Raw genomic sequence first — 22,523 nt, forward strand, 5'->3', positions numbered from 1 at the left:
GTTGTTGTTGTTGATTTTGCATACGAAGTCTTTCTGCAATCATTTTGCAAACTGCTTTTGAACTCCCAAGGTTTCAAAAGCAGTTGGCCATGGAGCCTGGGGAATTGCTGTTTAAGAACACAACCCTAAAGTCCCATTGGGTATACGGAACTAGCTGGGCAGACTTTCAAGATTTGGACCTTGTCCTCAAGATTTAGGATTCATACGCCTTTTAACTTTTGGCACAATTTTTCTGTACTGGGATACATCTATGACAAGCAAGTCTTTGCTGGCAAAACCTGGGTCTCACTCCAAATATCCTAATTTCCCCGCACTGCCACTACCTCTTGTCTACAGATGCCATTGGGAGGGCCATCCCAGATTTCTGCCAATTGTTCACCTCAGCACCCCAGCCCAGGCTGCCACATCCTATAAAGTTTGGGAGCCACTGACACAGATTACAACCCAGTTCACAATATCCAGCAATCTGAAAACAATGTCTGAGGACAATGGCTTGGGGGAAGGGCTGTGGTAGCGGAGCGGCAGAGCTTTACATGTAAATAATCCAATGTTCAATCCTCAGGGAGGGCTGGGAAAGATTCCTGCTTGAAACCCTGGAAAGCGGCTGCCGGTCAATGTAGATACTACCAAGCTAGATGGACCTGGTATAAAGCAAGTTCCTATGTTGATCCAAAATGGCTGCCCATGAAGAAATCTTGCATATGGGCTGCTGCCCACACCTGGGAAATCCTAGGGTTGCCATATGTCCAGAATTTCCCAGAGATATCCAGAATACTGTAGTAGGAAGCAGTGTCCAGGAAGAAATCAGCAAAATGTCTTTGGAAATCTGGACATATGGCAACCCATGTTGGCAGTGTCATTTTTGCCAATTTTTCATTTTTCACACAACAACTTTGGCAAACCAAAATCAACTCAACAACTTTTGTGTCTGGATCTTCACTTTTTGAAATATGGCAACCCTAGGATATCCCTCACAAAAGGTAACTGTGGGGAACCCACTATGCCCACCCACTAAATGAAACCCAGTTAGTTTGCCATGGCCTGATAAATATTGGCATATGATAACAGAGGTGTTTCTTTAACTGTTAGTACCAGTGTTGTGGAATGCCCTCCCTGCTGAAATACTAAATGCCCCATGGCATTCTGCTGGGTCCTGAAGACACATTTGTTTAGGCAAGCAGGCCCACAACTTGAACTTGACATCTTATTGCTTTAAATGCTTTTTAAATGTCATACTTTTTAACTGGCTTGCTTTATTTACATTTTAATTAAAGGCGTATGAATGCTTCAGTGGAATTGCTTTATTGTGCATTTTAATTATGCATGGTAGTGCTATTTTTCTAGAAAAAGAGGTGCCAGAACTCGCCATGAACGCCACCCTTGTTCTCTTAGAATGGCAGTGGAACCCCCCTTGAGGTGCCGGAACTGATGTATGGATTTTTAGTTGTAAACTGCTTAGAAGCCATTTTGGCACAAAGCAGTATATTACTTAATTAAATTAATTGTCTTTCTGAGAATTAATAATGCTCAGAAAAACAGTCACTGGAGTTGTACATCTTTCTTAAGTGACTTTCGGAACAAACATTCGCCTAGGGACGACTTACCTGCTTCCACATTTCTCCAGTTTTTTCAATTACAATTGTCTGCGATTCCTTTACAGGTGATGTGACATTGTAGTCATCAGACAAGAGGCCAAGGATAGGATACTGATTCCTGTACCTGGAATTCCAAAAGGATCTATCAGCATTGCTATTTTAATACCACATATAGTGTGCAAAACATTCTGGCATCAGATCTGCACAATACATTTAAAGTACTCTTATACCATGGCAACAGTCTTGGCTTCCCCCAAAGCATTTGGAGACCAGTAGATTATTAAAGGTGCTGAGGGCTGTTAGGTGACCCACTCTCCCAATCAGTTCAGAGCTACGATTCTAAGAGTTCTCTGAAAGGAGGGATTGACCACTCCGGGATTTGTAGCTCTTACGTTCTGTAAGGTCAGGAATGAAAATCTTTTCGGCTCCATGAGCCAGATCCTTATCAGATTTATATTGTATTTCACAAATGGACAGTCATCCCAGTACATTTCTGAGCACAATTCAAAGTGTTGGTGCTGACCTTTAAAGCCCTAAACAGCCTTGGCCCAGTATACCTGAAGGAGCGTCTCCACCCCCATGGTTCTACCCAGACACTGAGGTCCAGCTCCGAGGGCCTTCTGGCAGTTCCCTCATTGCGAGAAGCCAAGTTACAGGGAACCAGGCAGAGGGCCGTCTTGGTAGTGGCGCCTGCCCTGTGGAACATCCTCCCATCACATGTCAAAGAAATAAACTATCTGACTTTTAGAAGACATCTGAAAGCAGCCCTGTTTAGGGAAGTTTTTAATGTTTGATGTTTTATCGCTTTATTATCATCATCATCATTCTGTTGGAAGCCGCCCACAGTGGCTGGGGAAACTCAGCCAGATGGGCAGGGTATAAATAATAAATTATTAATATTACACCTTCCAGTCACATGACACCTTCCAGTCACATGACACCATTATCACATGACTGACAGGTAGGATGTCCTGCCCATCTGCCAAAATTCCTTGCATGGAGTTCCCAAGGGTTTGAAAATCAGCTGATAAGTGCCAGCTCTATGTGTGGCATCAGGTTTTGGGCGGGTGAGTGTGGCTTCTCCAAAACACCCTCAAGAGTCAAATGGAGAACCAAATGGGCTCAAGGTTCCCCACCCCTGCTGTAAAGCATTGCACACACCTGCAGCACAAGAGAGACAGACAGTCAGAAAGAAAAAGAGTTGCATGCAGTGCCCTTACTTTTTAGTGATGATAGTCTTTGTTACTCCTTGGGATGAATTGTTTGCTAGTTTTTCTTGCTTCAATCTGAAGATTTCCTGAGAGAGAGAGAGAGAGATTTATTTTTTAAAAAGGCTATTTCACTCAAAATCTTTATCAAGGCATTAACACAGTGACAATCACAAGTAAAATCCAGCTCTTTGAAAGGTAGAGGCTTGTCATGACTAAAGAACACTTCATATTGGGATATTGATCAAGAGGTCGCTGAACTATGGTTAATTAGTCAGGAAATGTTGAATGGAAGAAGAAGTAGGAAGGAATGGCTTGAGGATGGAGGCACAAGACCTATGTATTTCTGGGCTTAGTAGGCTGATACACACACACACATGCCTGAACCGGGCAAACTAAGGCACGTTGGGAACATCAGGGGTTGCATTGAGATGCATGTATAATATAATTCAATAGGTATTCCATTTCTATTTTGGACCATGGTCTTATATTGTATACTCCATATTATGCAGTGGGTGATTTTTACAATAATATGTTTTCAGGGTTCACAGCAACAGCATTTCCTTAACAGGAAGAAGAAATTAAAGCAATAAGAGGTTAATAGCTGCCACCCATTTGCTGAACAAGTGCAAAATGAGTTTGAATCCTGGAGATTTCACTGGGTGTTGTTTGGAAAACTGCTGCATTGTTTACATAGTGGTATTCTGTTTGCATCACTTAGTTGGCTTTGCTTGTATCATTCAACACATTTAGATCAATAACATTCTTAACTGGGCTCCTTTGACCAAGCCAGAGCATTGGCCCATCTGCCTCAGTATTGTTATGAGTTTGGGGTGTTAAGCTGGGTGCCACACTAATCAATACCGACTAGCAATGGTTCTCCAAGGTTTCAGATAGGGAACATTCCCAGTCTTGCCTGAAGAATGACCCTGGGATTTCCTCTGTGATAGCAGATGCTCTATCACTGAGCCAAGGATGGATATGTGTGTTTACAGAATGCTTACTAAATGCCAAATTATCTCACAAGGAAGGAGAAGGCGGCAGACTGGAGAAATGGAAAACTCTTGAGACTTCTGCTCTGTACTGGTGTGCCTGTCAACCTCCATGCAGGTGTACAAACCGTGTGTTGCTGAGCATGTAGACAAATAAAAGGCTGGGAACTCAAAGTACTGAGCAGTTATCATGAAAACACTCCAAATCATGCAACATGGGCTATTCCTTGATTTATCTGCTTGTGTTAAGGAATCAAGAGAGGCAGCAGGAAAACCTTCTCTTTGGGAAGGGTCATAGCTCCATGGTAGAGCATCTGCCTTGGATACAGAAGTTCCCAAGTTCAATCCCTGGCATCTCCAGGTAGGACTGGGAGATACCCCTCCCTGAAAAATGGTGTACCACAGCCAAGCAACAGACTAATGGTCTGACTCAGGAGAAGGCAGCTTCCTGGATAGCTCAGTCGGTACAGCATGAGACTCTTAATCTCAGCGTTGTGGGTTCAAGCCCCATGTTGGGCAAAAGATTCCTGAATTGCAGAGGATTGGACTACAGGATCCTTGTGGCCCCTTCCAACTCTACATTTCTATGATTCTATGTTCCTAAAACGTAGCTTTTGGCTAATTAAACCACCTATGGTCTTTTGAACTGGGGGCGGGGTATTGTTTCGGTCTGTTACCATGTTCTGTATTTTTGTGTTTTTATCTTGTGAACCACCCTGTGATCCTTGAATGAAGGTTGGTAAAGAAATTTAATAATAATAAAAATAAAAGTGGGGGAGACTGCCTGGGCAGTTCCAAACCACTGCCCGTTGCACCACGGTCTGCAAAGCAGCACTACTTACATCTTCCAACTGCTTCAATGTGGCATCTCTCTCTTCCAGCCTTAAAGTCAGGTCTTGCAGTCTAATCTGGAGGTCAGTGTCACTCCCCTGCTTCCTTGAAAAATCCCGCTGGAATTCACATAATTTGGACTAGAAAACAAGAACAGCAGGTCACATGTTGAGTCTCAAAAAAGTAACTCAGATACAGATTTTTTTTTAAAAAAGAAAACATTTTTTTTAAAAAAGTCAAGCGATAGAAAGTCAAGGAATGGAACTGAAGAATATGGGAAAGCCAGGATTTCCAGAGCAAATGCAGGGGGTCTCCACTATGAATCTCACCTCCTCTGCAGTGTGGTTACAATAATACTAACCCCCTTTCATAAAGGGTTGTTGTTGCAAAAACAAGCAAAACTACTAACTTAAATTTTATTTTTTAACACTGGTACTCTTTATTTTGTTGCTTATTAAAATACTGGTACCCCACCCTTTTTTAAAAAAATAAATAAATGTATTTTCATTGAAACTTTCAGCAAAGGATACAATAAAAAACAAATTAATCTAAATAAAAATACCTCACCCTTTGGATCCGAAGACACCCACCCAGAGCTTACGACCCTCAGAATAAAAACAACTATTAATAAGATGCTACTGCCAGCATTCATAGCGAGCGACAAGAATTTTCACACCCCCAGTGACATCGGGAGATTTGTGGTTCAGCTGTCCTTCTGGGTTTTCTAATGTGCAATAGTAACTGTGTGTTTAAAACTGACTGGGGCTGTGCATATGGAAGGGGTCAACCCACTTCGCTCATTGCACCCCCGATTAAAATCTCTTTTCCTTGAAGCTGCTATTTGTTCCATGGAGCAGGTAGCAGCTTCAGGTGGAGGGCAATTTAAAAGGCAAAAATGATATAAAGGGACAGGGCTAAACAACACTGCTAGTGCCCATTATTCTTACTATTAAAAAGGTTAATAGCATCCCAGTGGCTGTCATTAACCTTTTTAATAGTAGGAATAATTTTAGAAAGCAGGCAGTTCAATCACTGATTTCCCGATGCCACACTCACTGTGGCTCTGAGCTGTACAAACACAGAGGTGTGCTTGGAGAGGTTCGATATGGACTTTCTCCCCCTGTGGTTTCCCACAAGGAAAGCTGACATACCCTGAGGTTGCGGATCTCCCTGTCCTTATCCTCTCTAAGCTGGTTGATCATCTCCACATAGCGGCTGGATAGTTCGTCAACGGTGGTCTGGCCTGGAGTGTTAGAGGAAGCCTGTGCAAGAGCAAAATGCTTAATTTAGTTTGACTTTTGCAAATGGCACAGATGATAAAAAGAAGGGTCACTTTCACCACCATGGAAATAGCTCCGTCACAAAACTGATGTTCAAAGAAATTTCCTTCATCTCCCTCTCTCGCATCTCTAGAACGGGTTGAAACCCAAGGAAACTGAACGTTGGAAGAGTCGGGACATATAAAAGAAAGTACTTCTTCACATAAAAGGGATGCAGGTGGCGCTGTGGGTTAAACCACAGAGCCTAGGGCTTGCCGATCAGAAGGTCGGCGGTTCGAATCCTCGCCACGGGGTGAGCTCCCATTGCTCGGTCCCTGCTCCTGCCAACCTAGCACTTCAAAAGCACGACAAAGTGCAAGTAGATAAATAGGTACCGCTCTGGCAGGAAGGTAAAAGGCATTTCCGTGCACTGCTCTGGTTCGCCAGAAGCGGCTTAGTCATGCTGGCCACATGACCCGGAAGCTGTATGCCAGCTCCCTCGGCCTATAGAGCGAGATGAGCACTGCAACCCCAGAGTCGTCCATGACTGGACCTAACGGTCAGGGGTCCCTTTAATAATAATAATAATAATAATAATATCTTTATTGTCATTGCCCCCTCTCGGGGACAACGAAATTACTTGGCTGCTCCACCCACCCAGGTAGGGCACTCCACACAAAATCAAATCAACTATAAAAACACTAATTAAAACAATACAGTATAAAACAGCAAGGAAGATTAGATGACTTTCAAAGTCCAGGCTTCCCATTCAGGGCCGAGATCGCTCTGGGAAAGAAGCTGTTCTTAAGACGGCTTGTTCTTGTCTTCATCGTCCTGTATCTCCATCCCGACGGCAGGAGCTCGAAGAGACAGTGACCATCTTTACCTTTTTTTCTTCACATGGTGCATAGTTGAACTCACTGAGTTCCCTCCCAACGAAGGTGGTCATGGCCACAAGCTTGGAAGATGTTAAAAGAAGACTGGACAAATTCATGGAGGATAAAGGCTATCCCTGGCAGTGGCTGTCAATTAAGATGGCTGCCTCCACAGGCGGAGGGAGTGATGCTTTTGAATACCAGTTGCTGGAAACCACACGAGGGGAGAAGGATCTTGAGCTTGGGTCCTGCTTGTGGGTTTCTCGCATGCATCTGATTGGCCACTGTGAGAACAGGATGCTGGACTAGTTGGGCTATTGGCTTGATCCAGTAGGCTCTTCTTACCTTCTTTTATTGCTACATGCAGCCTAGAACTGCCTGCTGACCAGCAGCAGTTTGTCAAGGGTTCTCCAAGATACAGTGGTGCCTCGCAAGATGAAAAGAATCCGTTCTGTGATTCTCTTCGTCTAGCGGTTTTTTCGTCTTGCGAAGCAAGCCCATTGACGGATTAGCGGATTAGCGCTATTAGCGGCTTTTAGCGGCTTATCTGCTGATTGGATCAGCTGATAAGCGGCTTAGCGGCTTAGAAAAAGGGGGGGAGGAAAAAAACCCCGCAGGAACTCGCAAGACATTGTCGTCTTGCGAAGCAAGCCCATAGGAAATTTGTTTTGCGAAGCACCTCCAAAACGGAAAACTCTTTCGTCTAGCGAGTTTTCCGTCTTGCGAGGCATTCGTCTTGCGGGGCACCACTGTAGATTTTACTTGTTTTCAAACCACACCATGTTCCCTTTTTTAATTAACTGGAGGCATCAGAAGCTCCTGTGGCTAGAACCAGGAAGCCCTAGACCTGGGCACTGTTGAGAAGAGGATGCTGAAGCAGAAGGTCCATTAGCCTGATCAAGCAGCCAGGCTTTTCTTATGTTCTTATGCAGAGGATGGTGTAATTCTCATCACCAGAAGGCCGTAAAAGGCTTCTCTGCATATCCTGCCTATCTTGCTGGTTTGATCAGAAAACGGCAAGTATTCACTGATTTCTGGCTCATGGTTGTAGCATAGCCCTTAGACCACAGGGGGGCAACCTCAAGCCTCTCATCTACATGCAGCTCTCAAGCCCAGTTTCATGTGGGTGCCAACGAGGGAGAAAACGGGGTGGCAGAATGAGAAAGAGAGGAGGGCTCTCTTTGCATGTTCAAGATCTCAGATTCAACGTTCACCCCATTCAGATAAAGCTTGGGGGTGCCACTGTCTGAAACTCTGGAGCACTGCTGTCAGTCAGTGTGGGCAGCATTCCCCCCCCTGCAAAGTTTATTATCAGTATTTCATTTTATAATGCATATAAAACAGAGAATGAGACAAAAGTTAAAAGATGAAAAACAAAATTATGAAATAAGGCACGCAGAATGAGTACTTTGCAAGTGAGTTAAAATCACAAAGTCAAAGTAAACACTGTCAACTTTATCAGATTGTCAAGTATAGCTCCAAATTTGAGTGCAGGGAATATTGAGCTGGACGGGCCTATGCTCAAGGCAGCACTCCTCTGTCCCTAAGAAGGGAGCAGCAGAAAGCGCATGAGAGAGCAAAAAGGGCGACCCACCCATTTTGGGCTCCAGCACCTACCAATATTGGCATTTGCCAACCCCCCCCCCCCAGTGCCAGCACACAACCCTTGACCCTCATTCCTTCCAAGTGAATGAGGCCCTTGGCAGGACAAAAAATAACAATAAAAGGTTCCCTGTGCCTGGGTTAGATTACTGAACTAAGGCTGGGGAGGCCCAGTCACTCGTCATTAGGCCACATGTTAAATAGAAACAAAGGCCAGTCTTTACCTGGAGTCTCAGATTCTGGATTTCTTGCTCCAAGGCTCGCTTGCTGTATTCCAGGTCTTTCAGCCGGAACTCTCGGTCTCCGTCGTTGTGCCGGAGAGAGAGGAGCTGCTCTTCCAGCGAGCGGCACTTCAGAGTGTACTCCCTGAGGGCTTGCTGTGAACACACATGGCAGGAAGCAGGTAAGCTTAGACAACCTGGGGCCAATTTACCACTGGGAATGCTGTACCTTGCATACCCCCTACCACCAAGGTACTTTGATCCTCAGGGCAGGCACTCTTAACATTGCCACATGCTCCTGAGGCTCAACTCAGGTCCACTGAGATTTATTGTTTCAGTCTGATAAGCATGCAAACCTACCTGCTGTTGGCGATTATTCTCTCGCACCGATTCCAGAAGGGTTTCATACTCCTTTACTTGGGACTCTTTAAAAGCCAGGTCTTTCTCAAGCAGCACTTTGTCAGTTTCCAGTTTCTGTGAAAGCAAAATGCTCATTATGAAAAGGAATTATTTTTTTTTGGAAAATTCAGATGACAATTTTGAAAATTCAGGTGGGCCTATGCTGCTATGATGGTGGATGCGCAGGACCAAGAATTCTAATGGGGAAACTAACATGCTTATTGCAATGTGTAGAGACAAACCTGAAACTCCTCCTTACTGGGCCCAAAGCTAAAAATCTCTCAGGTGATTTGGATGGTAGCCAGGAAGCGGTTCAAAAACACAGTTTGAAGGACAGCAAAATAGGGGCACATACTACTGTTCCATCAGCAACTGCAGCTCAGTCACATACTGGTCCAAGGGGACTATATCCCCCAAAAAGAGCTGGGAGGACTAGGAACCTTTTGGGGGGGGGCAAGAGTTCTCTTTTGGTATGTATTTTATTTACTTATTTAGATAACATCTGTACTCTGCACTTCGGCTGAAGAAGCTCCCAGAGTGGCTTATATGCAATCAATTAAAACAAGGCCCACATAATAAAATATTATAAAAAAATAAAAAAAATAAAACAAGGCCCACATATCTAAAAGAAACAGCATTAAAGGAAAAAGGGAAGAGAAGGGAAGAGGAGAGGTAGCAAGCTCAAGTTCTCAGCGAAGGACTCGCTTCTGAGGAATTGCTACAGAGCGTGCCTAAGGGTCACCCTCAGAGAGGACCATAAAGCATCCGTAGCCTTTGATTTGATCACCCCAAAATGAAGATGACAAGTTCCTACAAAACACTTGAGAAGAAACAGCTAACATGAAGTTTCATTTGGAAATGCTGAAGTCACTGCCTCTGCCCAATTGGACAAAGGAAAAATTGTGCTTATCAAGAACATGTCATGTGACAGTGGTCTTTTGAAATCAAGGAGGGTTTCAAAAGCAGTTAGTGTACAGTAGAAGGGTCTGCCATGCAAGCAGGGGCAGGGGCAACAATTCTGGTGGTTGCACCCTAAGTAGATTTGGGAATCCCAGTCTTGTATACCAATTGATGAACTAATCAAATACATTTGGACACAGACTAACCAGGACAGCCACTCACCCCTAAGTCATCCTGAAGATGAACAAGCTCTTCTCTAAGGTTGCTGAATGTAGCAAGGACAAGCCTCATTGACTTATCAGCTGTTACTCTCATCTAGGAAAGAAGGAGGGGGAGAAAGGAGAAGTAAATTTCAGGGTCATTTCAGAGAAGCAAAATAATCTAGTTACTCCAACTAAGTTCTACTCAGAATAAGCCCATTAAAATTAATATACCTAAGTTAGCAAAGTCCATTATTTTCTACTGGTCTTCTCTGAGTAGAACTAACACTGGATACAACCCATTAATTCAAAATAAAATAAGTTTAAGGTGCCCAGTAAAAAAAACAACAACACCCTTGCATCTGTTTGTCTGGCAAGTAGCAAGTTTTATCCTCTTTAGTAAGAGCTAAACAAGGCAAGCCAATTTCAACAACTTCTGCCAAAAAGAAGCAAAATAATATAGCCCATTCAACATCATGGGGAAATTTAAAAAGCCTACATCATTTTTAATATTGAATGAGAGAGGCATAACTTTTCATTTTTCAGAAATGGGATTCAGATTCAGAACCCAATCTATATCTGCCTCTGGAGTGCTTCAAAGCAAATCAGGGTGTTTTCCAAAGCACTGAATCAGGATCTGAACTGAATCTTATGGTTGCTGTAAGAGATGGGCAAATCTGTATCCAATGTACACATTTTTGCAGAGTGTTTCCGCCTTACAAAGTATATTCTTGTATGTTACTTTCACTTATACATGCATGTCTATGCACACGTTATCCTAGTATATGCATTTTTGTGCTTGGCACCTGACTAGACAACTGTGTTGCAAAATTTGAAGAACTGCAAATTGGAAAGAATAGCTGTGTTTTGGTCCTCATATTGTTTTGGATACTGTGAATTAGAGTGAATTTCTCCCCCAGCTCTAGCTGGTGTACATCCCTAAAATTCAAAGTAGGTAAGACCTCCCCCTTGCTGATTTTTATTTTATTTACACTTTTGTTGCGAATTGGTTTGATTTATAGAATTTATACGGGCTTGTAATCCCGACACCCCTCCCTAAAGATATAGTGTTCTTCCTGCTATTATATGCACATATGCATGCATGAAAGAGTTCTTTCTAGCCAATATCTAATTCCTGATTATAATTTTAAATTTGTCCAGAGTTCGCTGTTGCTTGTTTAAAAATATGTTCTGATTGTTGTATGCTTAGAAGTTAAAATAAAGAATACAAAATAAGACTAGGGAGAAACCTGGCATTTTCAAATCACACATGTAAAGCATGGATCAGCATCCACAATGGAATCTGTTGATTTGTTCAGACAAGTCGTTGCAAATGAGAACGATGGTATTTTTTAAAAAGTGTTTTCATAACACAAAGCAAGGCAAACATTCCCTTTTAGTTTTTGCAGATTACTTTCCACCTCACGCCCACATACGAAATGCCCTACCTCCAGGAGATAACGGATTTGTTGCTTTGTTGATTCAGAAATCCCTTTAGGAATCAAACTCTCAATATCTTCCGTCTATTAATTTAGAAACAAGAGACAAAAAAGACAGAGTGAGTATTAGACCTGGTTCTCATCTATTGATAGCAATAATAATAATAATAATAATAATAATAATAATAATAATGGAACAAGCACAAAATATTATGAGCAACTGAAAGACAGAGAAAGCAGAATGGCAACAGAATGGCAGAGTTACAGTGGTGCCCCGCAAGATGAATGCCTCGCAAGACGGAAAACTCGCTAGACGAAAGAGTTTTCCGTTTTGGAGGTGCTTCGCAAAATGAATTTCCTATGGGCTTGCTTCGCAAGACGACAATGTCTTGCGAGTTCCTGCTGGTTTTTTCCCCTCTCCCCCTTTTTCTAAGCCGCTAAGCCGCTTATCAGCTGATCCGATCAGCAGATAAGCCGCTAAAAGCCGCTAATCCGCTAATCCGTCAATGGGCTTGCTTCGCAAGACGAAAAAACCGCTAGACGAAGAAAATCACAGAACAGATTCTTTTCGTCTTGCGAGGCACCACTGTAAATGCCAGGTGGGGCAGAACCACTATGCTAACTCTCTGGCAGGTTAGTCACTGTTGCTTGCTAGGAGGGAGAGAGACAGGGCAGCATGGTGCAAGCACCCTGGCAGAACCAATATAGTGCTCTTGCTGGTGCATCTGCATTAGCTGACCTCCCCACACCCTTGTACCTCCCAGTAGGCAACAGCAATCCGCCTGCCATGACACTACTGAAGCAGCTCCACCCAACACAATTAGCTTCTTCTGGGAAAAGGGCTGTGAGGACTGGAAAGTGCAGTATCTCTGAGGCATCAAGGGACCTTGTGGTTCACCCTCATTAGAGAGCTTGCATCTCAGTAATTAGTGAAGTGCACACTTAGGGATTGTACTGAAAAGAGGAGTTCCTTGTGAAGAACTTGTATAGCCTTTTTCTTCAACCAAGCAAAGAAGAAAATGTCACAAGTTTTCAGCAACTGATGGACTTAAGCAATTAAAGTATTCATCAACTTTACAGCAGCCTTCCTGCAAAATGTTTGGTAACAGGCCTAGCATGCAAAGGAGGACACAGCCTGTATACTTTTGGCAAGCTCATTATCTACAACTTGTTAAGAGCATGGCGACCACTAAATCTTTTGCACACTCAATCTGCTCAGTGTGGAAATAGTTTTTGCCCATCATTTTGATAAAGTGGGATTATGATAGGAATATGTTATAGAATATATAACCTACCTATGATTTCTTAATCATTTAAAGAAGCATTAGTTTGAATACCTAACCATGGTTCAATGACTGATCACAAACCAGTGTGAGAAACAGGTTTGCTTTCCATGGTTTGTGTTAAGAAACCATGGCTAAGGCACTTTCCCTACCTCTTCAGCCTTTCTGCTTGCAATTTGGCAAGTAGGTATTACTATTATATGTGTCTCCACACATCCCTCCACAAGCTAGGGCTTAATTCAAGCAATCAAAAACGCTGGTTTCACTTATATTTGGGTTCTTGACCAGGTGTAAGGTAGCTAACCATAGTTAGGTAATGTCTGTACAAATGCGGGATATTTGTTGTGAGATTCACGGGACTGCAGCCATGGACCATTGATGGAGGATACTAAAAATCTTTAAGAGTACTTACTTGATTCAGAGAGTCGATTTCATATCTCCTGTAAGAAAAACAGGACATCATTAGCACAGAGTATTTCCAAATGCACATAATTTTCATTAGCCAGCTGTGTAAAGTTTTCAACATTTCTTTAAAGTCCTCTTGGGTGATTCAGGTAAGAGGTAAGCTTTCATTCTTAAATATAACCTTTTCGTTCCTATAGCTGCAAATGCAGACAGAAGCAGACAAAATGCATACATTTATAAACAAGAAACACACACCATTCAAAATACACACACACATGCACACAGTCCAACTATTCATTAACTGTGCCTATTTGCAGAAGGGCTCCATAATGATTGACATGTATTCAATCAAACAAAATTTTCACAACATGCTCCAATCATGAAACTTGGATTATGTGACTGGTTGCAGAACTGGGGAGACTCATATTCAAATCAGAATTTGTGACCTCCTGCTTTCTAAATTCACAGAGTTTCTCAAAAAACAGGCAATCAAATGGTTAATTACTCACAAGCAGAATGGAGTTGCAGAATGCAGCTGAACTGACCATCCCTCCTTCCATCTATAAAACTCTGACTAACATTCCTAAGATTCTCAGAGCACCAGAAATAGGGGTAGGTACAAAGTTACCTTCCACCTAGCTTCTCAATATGCTGGAGTAAACAGCTATAGAGTTCGCTGCTCTTGCGGTGCAGTTCTGCCAGGAGCTCGCCAAAGAACCGAGAGTCCAACTGATCATTTACTTCATAAACACATTTCACCTGGTGGGAGACAATAAAAGACCACTTTACGGTCTGCTTTGCCCATGAATGTGATAAATGATTTGGGGCATTTGCAACCGTTCTTTAAAACAACAGCATCCCAATGTGATTAAGAGAAAAATGTCAACAATTAAAATATACTTAAAAACAATTTCAATTTCAGTACAGACACCCAGACTGTATAAGAATCTCCATTTAAAGAGTCTTGTTCGGAAAAGAAGATATTCAATTAAGTACCGGAAACACAATAGAAATGGCAGTCTGAAGCAATACAGTGCATGCGACCACCACAGCCAATGAAAAATGTGCATGAGCAAACTGGAAAGAGGAACTTTGCTAGAGATGAAAAGGACCCACATGCACTTTAAAATCATTATGACTAATTATTGCCTGCAATCATATGAGCCTGCCCTGTTCTTAAAATCAGCACCCAAGGTTTGCTCTCTGGTCTGCTGGTGAAACCCTTAGGATTGGTGTCTGGAATGGGGTCTTCTCAGTGGTGGCCCCACATTTCTGGAACACCTCCCCTGGGAAGTACATAAAGGCTCATCACACCTAAGAACTTTCCATGCATGCTGATTCCAGCTTGCTTTTGCTTAATGCCCTATGTCTAATATTCTTTAGCTGCTGCTAGCTTAAAACTAATGGTTAAATATTTTATTTGCTGTATTCATGGGCTGTTGTTTATATTTTTAATGTGTTTTATTTATTTTTTTGTGTGCCTTGTCAGGGCAGTGTACCCTGGAAGGTGAGCTATAAGAAATTTTAAATCATAAAATCAAATCCTACTCTCAGGGGATGGGAGCTCCAACTTTGTGGAGGAAAGGTGAAGAGAAGATGCAAAAGTAAAGAACTATAGCTAGAACCCTCAGGGGCTCATTGAAACAAGCCTAGTCAGCTAAAAACTTTGTGTGAGAGAGAGGAGACAAAACAGACGAAAATGATTCATCCTTATTAGACTCCATTTCTTCTCTCCCACCCCCCAGACACACCAGAATAAAAGCAGCAGTATAGGCTTAGGAAAGCCACCAGCTTCAATTCCAGCTGTTCCCACAATGTGCATTTGACCTCCTGGGGGGCCTAAGGCCTGTTGGCATGTCCTGTATTTAATTCATGTTATTAGAATCCAGTCTTCTCCTCTTTGCCCACAAGCGCTCCACCTTAGTACGTTTGGTTTCATAATTCTGTGGCTAACAGCACTTTTCTGCTAAGGTACTTGCAAAATTGCCTGCCTTTTGCTGGAGGCAAATGAACACACATTTTTACTCTAGTTCCCAATACCATCACCACAGAAGCTCAGAGCAAGAGTGGTCCTGTGCTACCCAGCTGCACATTACTCATGTTGCAACCGTAAGCAAAATGGTTGAGAAAACGAGATCCAGCTTTTATCCTAGATGCTAATAGCAAATGTGGATCTTTATGTAGCAAAAAAACACACACAAAAAACACCGCACAACACCCCCCCCACACACACTACCCATGCAAGAGAGGAGGTTATTAGCAGGCTCAGAAGAATCCCAAGCAGTTTCAGAAAGTCTCATATATAAGCCAGGTGCAAAATGGCTCCTTAAACCAGGGTTACAGTCGCCTAGTTGCAATTTTGGGGCCAAAAGGTTCGAAAGCCATATTTTTCAATATGACTTTTTGGTTCCTGAAATTCATTCTGATTGTATAGATAAAATTTAACTGATAGAATACTACAGGATGTGTTGTTGCTAGCGTGTGAAAACAGTCACGATCCAAGGATCCCCAGGCATGTACCTCCAGATGGTGGAGACATCCCTCCTTGGCAGATTTTGAATAAACATTCACAAACTTTTTGTTGATAATAATCAGCTAAATAGTTTGAGGATCTATACAACTTTGTAACATGCAGAAAACAGCAGTCTCAGAGAAACCAAAGACTGGAACTGAGGGAAGTCGGGGGGCGGGGGCGGGGGGCTTTTGTGTGGGAGGGAGGGAGGGAGGGAAGAAAAATGGGGGGGGGGGACAAGGATGATATGTTTTTGGATAATATGTCTTGTTTTAATTTTGAATAAATTTTATTTTATTTTTTTTAAAGGAGACATCCAGACATCTTCACTTGGTTGCAAGTGGCCTATAGCAGATGCAAAATGCACTTGTCACCAGGCGAATTTCAAACGCTGGTCCCAAGGTTTGCCGAAATAGTAATTTGCTTCCTCCTATCCACCACCCAATATTGACTGAGTGTGCTCAGCAGCTATAGAATGCTAGCTCAGCTGGGGATGGGGTGGGGTGGGGGTGGATTGGAACATCTTGCGAGGGAGCATCTGCTGGACAGAATGCTGGACAGAATTCTATACTGCAACATTTCATTGGAAGTCCCAACTGTATTTCTAAATGCAACCTCAGAAGAACAAAAGTGAGACGCTAAGAGTTAACAATCATAGCAGGTGTCAGAGCTGCTTCCAGATCCTAGCTCACAGAGGATCACGCTAGCCAGCGTTCACTTTATAAAAGTCTTTATTGAGTTACAGTTTCCATTCTCAAGCTGCTGCGTGCAGCTCTACGTCTTATGGGTTAGACCGGCGAAGCTCCGTCTGAGTCTCCGCCCCCTGTACACCAGCTTAATACCCTAGCCTTACTCCACCTTTTCCGCCTGACCGTTCTTCTCTGGGTCCCTCTGCCCCCCGCGGTCTCTTCCTTCCTGGACTCTTCTGACGCGGACCCCCCGGACCCTTCTGTCTCCTTGCGTCGGGCTTTAGGACCTGGCTCCCTTTCCGGGCTGCTTACTGCGCCACCTTCCTGTGCATTTGAACTTGGCGTGCGCGCCCAACCTTCCACTTTCCGCTTAACCGTTTCTTCGCTCCCCGATGGAGGTGTGGCCACTCCTGACTCATGCCCTCCCCCCTGCTGCGAGCTGCCAGAGCTCGATACCTGGCGCCCTTCCTCTCCACTGCGCTCTGTTGGTGACGCTTGCCCCGATTTCCAACTGCTGCCCTCTGAGCCCCCTCTGGACCCTTCTTCCTGGGGTGTCCCCCTAGGCTCCCCCCTTGCTCTGGCCACTGGCGCTCCTTTCTGTGAATCTTCTGATTCACTGGAAAGACTCGGAGATCTCGGGTCGTCGTCATCACTCATTTTCTCTTCGGACTCCTCCCCCTCGCTCTCTGTTTCCTCCCTTGCCCTCGCCTCTGCTCCTGAACCCCTTACAGCAGGTCTAAGATATATTACAACATTCAGTTATATTGCCACCTATTCGGCAATGGAATTATTAAACACACACAAATCCTCACAAGGAAAATACTCGGTAGGATCTCCTAAATATTAGCCTGGAAACTGTTCTCCAATCTCCCCCCCCCCAAAAAAAAAACAACAACAGGAGACTGTTTCAAGCTCCAAAACAGTCTTCACCAACCTGGTGCTCTCCAGATGTTGTTGGAGTACAACCCCCATCACCCCCAGGTGCTAAATGATTACAAGGATAGCATCTGCCCTTGGGGGGAACTTCAAAAAATCTCCCATCTAGTACCTTGGAGGGTAAAATGTTAAAACATGACAACAAAACTGCTCTTCCATCATTGCGTATTGTTAGACAATATAGTCATGGTGTATAATTGTCAGGCCCAGAGTTTTTTATTCACATCTTTTATTCTCTATTTAAGAATAAACTATGCTTGCACGGGGTCCCAGGATAGAAAATAAAAAGCAGGCAAACCAACAATACACATCTTTATGTATTTCTCAGCAAACACCACTATATCTAAAGACCAGGCCTAAGCACTGTAAGCTTCATTGCGGTGGGATTTTCCGTACAGCCACTTCTCAGAGCTTCCCACACTAGTCTCCGTCTGGTTATCATCAAGCCACGTTGCGGCTTCAGAAGACTCAAGTCAAAAAGAAACAAGCAGAAACATTTGTGGGAACCAGAAGTCTATTCTAAAGAGGCGCCATTCTTACCGGTTCGCAGGTCTGAAGGGTGACCTTCTTCACATTCCCACTTCCGAAATCATTGACACAGATGGGACTTACGTCATAGCAATTGCCCGTCTGGGTTTGCTGGCACTGCTGGACCACTTGGACATGTTCCACTGGTTGGCTAACTTGGCACTGGTCAGACTGGAGGCCATATTGGTATTGCTTTTTCATTAAAAGAAACAGAATTCATTCAGAACTGAGGCATTGCACTCAAACCCTTCCCAGTCATAACTAGTGGTGGGCGAACCTGTCAATTTCAATTTGTTTCTGTTGTCTCAGTTCTCCACATTTCCACATCAGTTTGCAATGTTTCATAAAGTCCTCGTGAAGATTCGCCAACATTATAGTGCACATTTTTGTCTAATATACACTTTTTTTGCAAAGCAATTTTCCCTAATACAATGCATCTTTGTATATTTTGTATCTATACATTTTGTATATATTTGTATATATTATATAATGTTTACACTTACACACACACATTCTATATTCCATATTCCATTTTCTATATTCTATATTGGATATGTATATGTGTGTTTGTATATATGCATTTATAGGCACTCTTTGCCCTAGTATTTGCATTTTTGCACCTTAGTACATTATTTGAAACACCACCACTAGTTATTTAAATGCTTCTGAGTAGCCAAATGTGCTTCATTTGATACACCCACACTTCAAGTTTAAACAGGTTTGTAAGGAATCCAACATGAGAGCTTTTTTCCATTATCTTTTTTTTTAATAAAAAATTTATTAGGAATTTAAACAAAACATATTATCTGAAAACATATCATCCTTAATTCCCCCATTTTTCTCCCTCCCCTTTTCCCCATTATCTTAATCTTGTATCTCCATTATAGCTTCTTCAGATGACCTTTGAAAATTAGAGCATGACACTGACAATGCTTTGCTAGAGAAGTCTTTGTTCTAGAGTTCCTTGATTGAGAGTCAAGACTCCTGAAGCATAATCCTGTGCACATTTACTCACACACTATGTACACTGGGTCTTATGCTCAGGTAGAGCATGCATCAGATTGCATCCTTAAAACAAGTTTAAAAATGGCCTAGAACTTCTGGTGTTGACAGGTCCTTAGAGGACATGCCTTCCTCCACAGGGTGTTGGGTCTCCACGCTGGTCTCTAGGGCTAGGTCTCCATCCTCATTTTCCCCATGGAACACCATGTACCTGCCTGACCTGAGTTTTGCAGATTCAGCTCAGGAGGAGTTCTATGGGGGCGTCAAGATGATGCAGCTGCATGCTTGCTTAAGCAACCTGGAACTCAATCACTTTGTAGGCATCATAATCTTTAAGATGTGGAGTCAGATTAGCTGAGCTAGGGGGAGGGTTGGAAAATATCCACCACTGTCATCTTTGATGTCAGTCTTCAGGTTGCCTCTGTTGTGAAAACACTAGTTGAGACCAAATTTTCTTGCTCTCTTGCTTCTGGCTTTTGGCCAGATTGGTGCTGCAGCCAAATACATGTAGGTTCCTGGTCAACATACAGACTCTGAAGACTCTAATGTGGTCATCCCAGATTGCAAACATTTTCTCTGCTCTGTAGTAGGCTTCATTAAACATTTGGTGCTGTCAAGCTAGGAATTCAAGACTCTACTTCTAGTTCAAAAGCTGGTGATTAGTTCTTACTGGCTGTATCTTCTTGGCCAGTTTTGTTTTAATGCAGCCTTTGCCAACCTGGTGCCCTCCAAATATTTTGTACTACAACTCCAATCAGTCTCAGCCAGCATGGATGCACTGGCTGGGGATGATGAGAATTATTATCCAAAACATCTGGAGTGCACCAGGCTGAAGAAAGCTATTTTAGTACCCTAGCTCTGACCAGTTGCTGCTTCCTTGCCTACTGGAACTATTAAGCAAGGCTGCTGATAAATCCAAGCTCAAATGCTGAGACTACTGGTTTAGGTCTCTAGGCTTGTTTCTGTGCCTAGGTCTACATCCCAACCTGTTCCTTCAAACTTTGCCTACCTACCTGCCTACCTACCTTCCTGACCTGAGATTTTGCAGCTAGCTGAAAAGCCATCGCCTTTGGGGAATCCCTAGGACATATGTATTGCCTTTGTAGGGTGACTTATATTTCTTTCAAGGTTAGAATGGTCCATCTACACTTCCCTTCTCAACTTGCATATGTGGAAATAGATAGATATTCAAAATACACCTCCAGTACCCTTTTCCCCACAAGGAAACAAACTCCGAAAAAGTATTTCCCTGGAACATTATACTCCTGGGGGAAATGGGGATTTCAAAAACAATACTATCCATTCAGTCTTTTAAAAAGGTTTCCATTCATCTGTCGCAGGGACAGTGTTCATTGCAAAGGCAGGACTGAAAAGTCTGAAAAGAAACAGGTGCTTCTTTGTGTCCAGAAGATCAAACAATGGTGAAAGGGGAGAGGGTAGCAGATCTATTTAGGGATTCAGACAACTTAAACTTAGCTCTGTTCTTATTGGCTCCTGACAGCAATCTTTAGATCTGAGAAAACTACTTTTAAATGTTATGAGTTTGGGGGTTTTCTGGTGAGGGTTCCTCTTAAAAGCTAGGGACACTTACCTGATCTGGATTTAGCAGTTCATATTTTCTTATTGTCTTTTCGTATATCACCTTATTTCCATCTCTCAGAAGTGGAGACAGGGGCTCCTGCAAATATAAAACAACCATTACACATTTGCATAACAGCACTTGTGTGATTCAAATCATCATCAGCAACTAGGAAATAAAAGGGGCTGTCTCTATTTGAGTTCCAGATGGAGATGTTAAGTTGGAGTACAGCGATATTGTGCGGAACATTTCCCCCTCTGGACCGTTTCCTGACGCTGGGGTTTGTTTTTTTCAGCGGGAGTGGGGGAATTCATCATTTTTAAGAAATGCATTGTTTCATAAAATTAACTGGTAACATAATGAAGAGATACAACAACAGTTAAATTGGGCGATTAGGAGAAAAACAAAAATCAAAGTTGTAATTAACTTTTTTCTCATGAGACTATCCCTAGGGAGCACATATATTTATGTACACAGCTCTCTAGGCAGGCAAAAAATAATAAGGCTTGGAGGAATTTTTAGCAGCTTCAGCTTTCTTAAAAAGCAAAATAACAGAAAGTGAGTTGCCATGACTTAAAACCAGGTCCAAGGCTACAGGAAGTCTTTGGGGGGGGGGGCCACCTTCTAGCAGTGGGAGGCACCAGAGGGAAAAGTAGGCAGAACAATGGATATGACTCTTCTCTTTAGGTTCCATTTCACCCACACAAGAGCCAGGAAGTTCTATATGTACACAAAGCCTCTTTCTACTCTTCATCCTCTGTTCAGACAAGCAAGGGGCATTGGTGGTGAGGGGTGTGGCCTCAGGAGAGTACTGAGGGTAAGATATGGGCTACAGGCCTGAGGATCTCCTCCTCAATTTAAAACATTCCATCTGGCTGAGAGAGAGAGAAGCAAGATCCACTTCATTGGTTCTGCTACGAATTTAGTTAGCATTTGGCTCCTCCTCTCCCTTAACTGCCACCTAGTAGTATCCATTCAATAAGGCTGAAGTGAAGGGAGAGATGGGAAGCAGGGTCCACACCCTCAGTTCACTTGAGGGCTCAGCTTCATTTGAAATCCCCTCAACTGTCATCTAGCCGCAGCTATTCCATCAGGCTACAGAATAAAAAGTTAAGAAAACAATATCGGGCCTTCCTCTCTCTGAACAGCTTATTTTCAAGCTGGTCATCATAAGAACTTGATAACTTTACGCACTGATGCCTGAGTTTCCTTCTTTTGATTTCTCCTCATCTTTTCCCCCTTTCCTGTTGTGACTGAAAATTTGAGGACTGTTTTGTTTGCTATTGAATTCCCTAGGAGCTTTAGTAGCTAAATATCAGTGTAGAAAGCTTTATTTAATAAACATTTTTTAAAAAAATGTTTACAAGTTATTTCAATGAAATAACTTCCAAGTAAAGCCTGGGTTTCTTTGCACTGCTTTTTAAGGATGCAAGCCTAACTATGTCTATTCAGAAGTAATTCCCATTGAATTGAATGGAGTTTACTCCCAGGAAACTGGAGTTAGGACTTAGATTGCAATCCTAGACATACTTTCCTAAGAAGAAGCCCTTCTGGACACAATGGAATTTATTTCTGAGTAAACATGCATAGGAATGTTCTGCAAAGTGTGCCTTGTTGATTGCTTTTTAATCAAAATTTTCAGTTCAACCACTTTTGACTATTTGAAAAACGTATATAGCACATAAATGTTAATGTGTCGTGGTTGTTTTCTTTTTTCATTTTATTTTACTAATAAATATGACGTGCTAAATGAGATCTCAGATTAAATCAAGGCAGTGACAAATTTTCAGATTTCAGATTGTTTTGAGGGAATCCTAAATCCCTCTGTTAGTGAGCCTGAATTCACTGCTACTGGCACAAAAGGAAAAAGCTGAAAGGGAAAGGGAATATAAGGGTTTGAATGAACCTGTCTGAGGGTTTACAAACAGTGACTCTGCCCTGTAATAAAAGTATTAAATTTTGCAAAAGTATATCAAACCTTGCCAAACCCCAATAACAGCTTGGACCCAGCTTTTGGAAAATAGGCGCTGTGGGTTAAACCACAGAGCCTAGGACTTGCCAATCAGAA

The 22,523-nt window shown here is 42.7% G+C and overlaps 1 protein-coding gene and 1 long non-coding RNA gene across 2 annotated transcripts in view; one reads left to right on the forward strand and one right to left on the reverse strand.

The window, feature by feature from the left end:
* POF1B (POF1B actin binding protein) overlaps positions 1 to 22,523 on the reverse strand; it is a 43,926-nt gene that overhangs the window by 3,347 nt on the left and 18,056 nt on the right. The window contains exons 3-14 of the mRNA XM_081180185.1: positions 20,468 to 20,554; positions 17,887 to 18,066; positions 13,838 to 13,968; positions 13,217 to 13,244; positions 11,531 to 11,605; positions 10,105 to 10,197; positions 8,944 to 9,057; positions 8,587 to 8,739; positions 5,778 to 5,888; positions 4,638 to 4,766; positions 2,816 to 2,892; positions 1,605 to 1,719 (exon numbers count right to left, since the gene is read on the reverse strand). Of these exons, the coding sequence (XP_081036311.1) occupies positions 1,605 to 1,719; positions 2,816 to 2,892; positions 4,638 to 4,766; positions 5,778 to 5,888; positions 8,587 to 8,739; positions 8,944 to 9,057; positions 10,105 to 10,197; positions 11,531 to 11,605; positions 13,217 to 13,244; positions 13,838 to 13,968; positions 17,887 to 18,066; positions 20,468 to 20,554 (1,293 nt within the window). The remainder of the gene's footprint in view (positions 1 to 1,604; positions 1,720 to 2,815; positions 2,893 to 4,637; positions 4,767 to 5,777; positions 5,889 to 8,586; positions 8,740 to 8,943; positions 9,058 to 10,104; positions 10,198 to 11,530; positions 11,606 to 13,216; positions 13,245 to 13,837; positions 13,969 to 17,886; positions 18,067 to 20,467; positions 20,555 to 22,523) is intronic.
* LOC308579301 lies at positions 6,772 to 7,824 on the forward strand. The gene is made up of 2 exons (XR_014004393.1): positions 6,772 to 7,180; positions 7,516 to 7,824. It is a non-coding gene; the product is annotated as an uncharacterized lncRNA (long non-coding RNA).

The sequence above is a fragment of the Podarcis bocagei genome (genome assembly GCF_964188305.1).
Source record: "Podarcis bocagei genome assembly, chromosome: Z".
Classification (NCBI taxonomy): domain Eukaryota; kingdom Metazoa; phylum Chordata; class Lepidosauria; order Squamata; family Lacertidae; genus Podarcis; species Podarcis bocagei.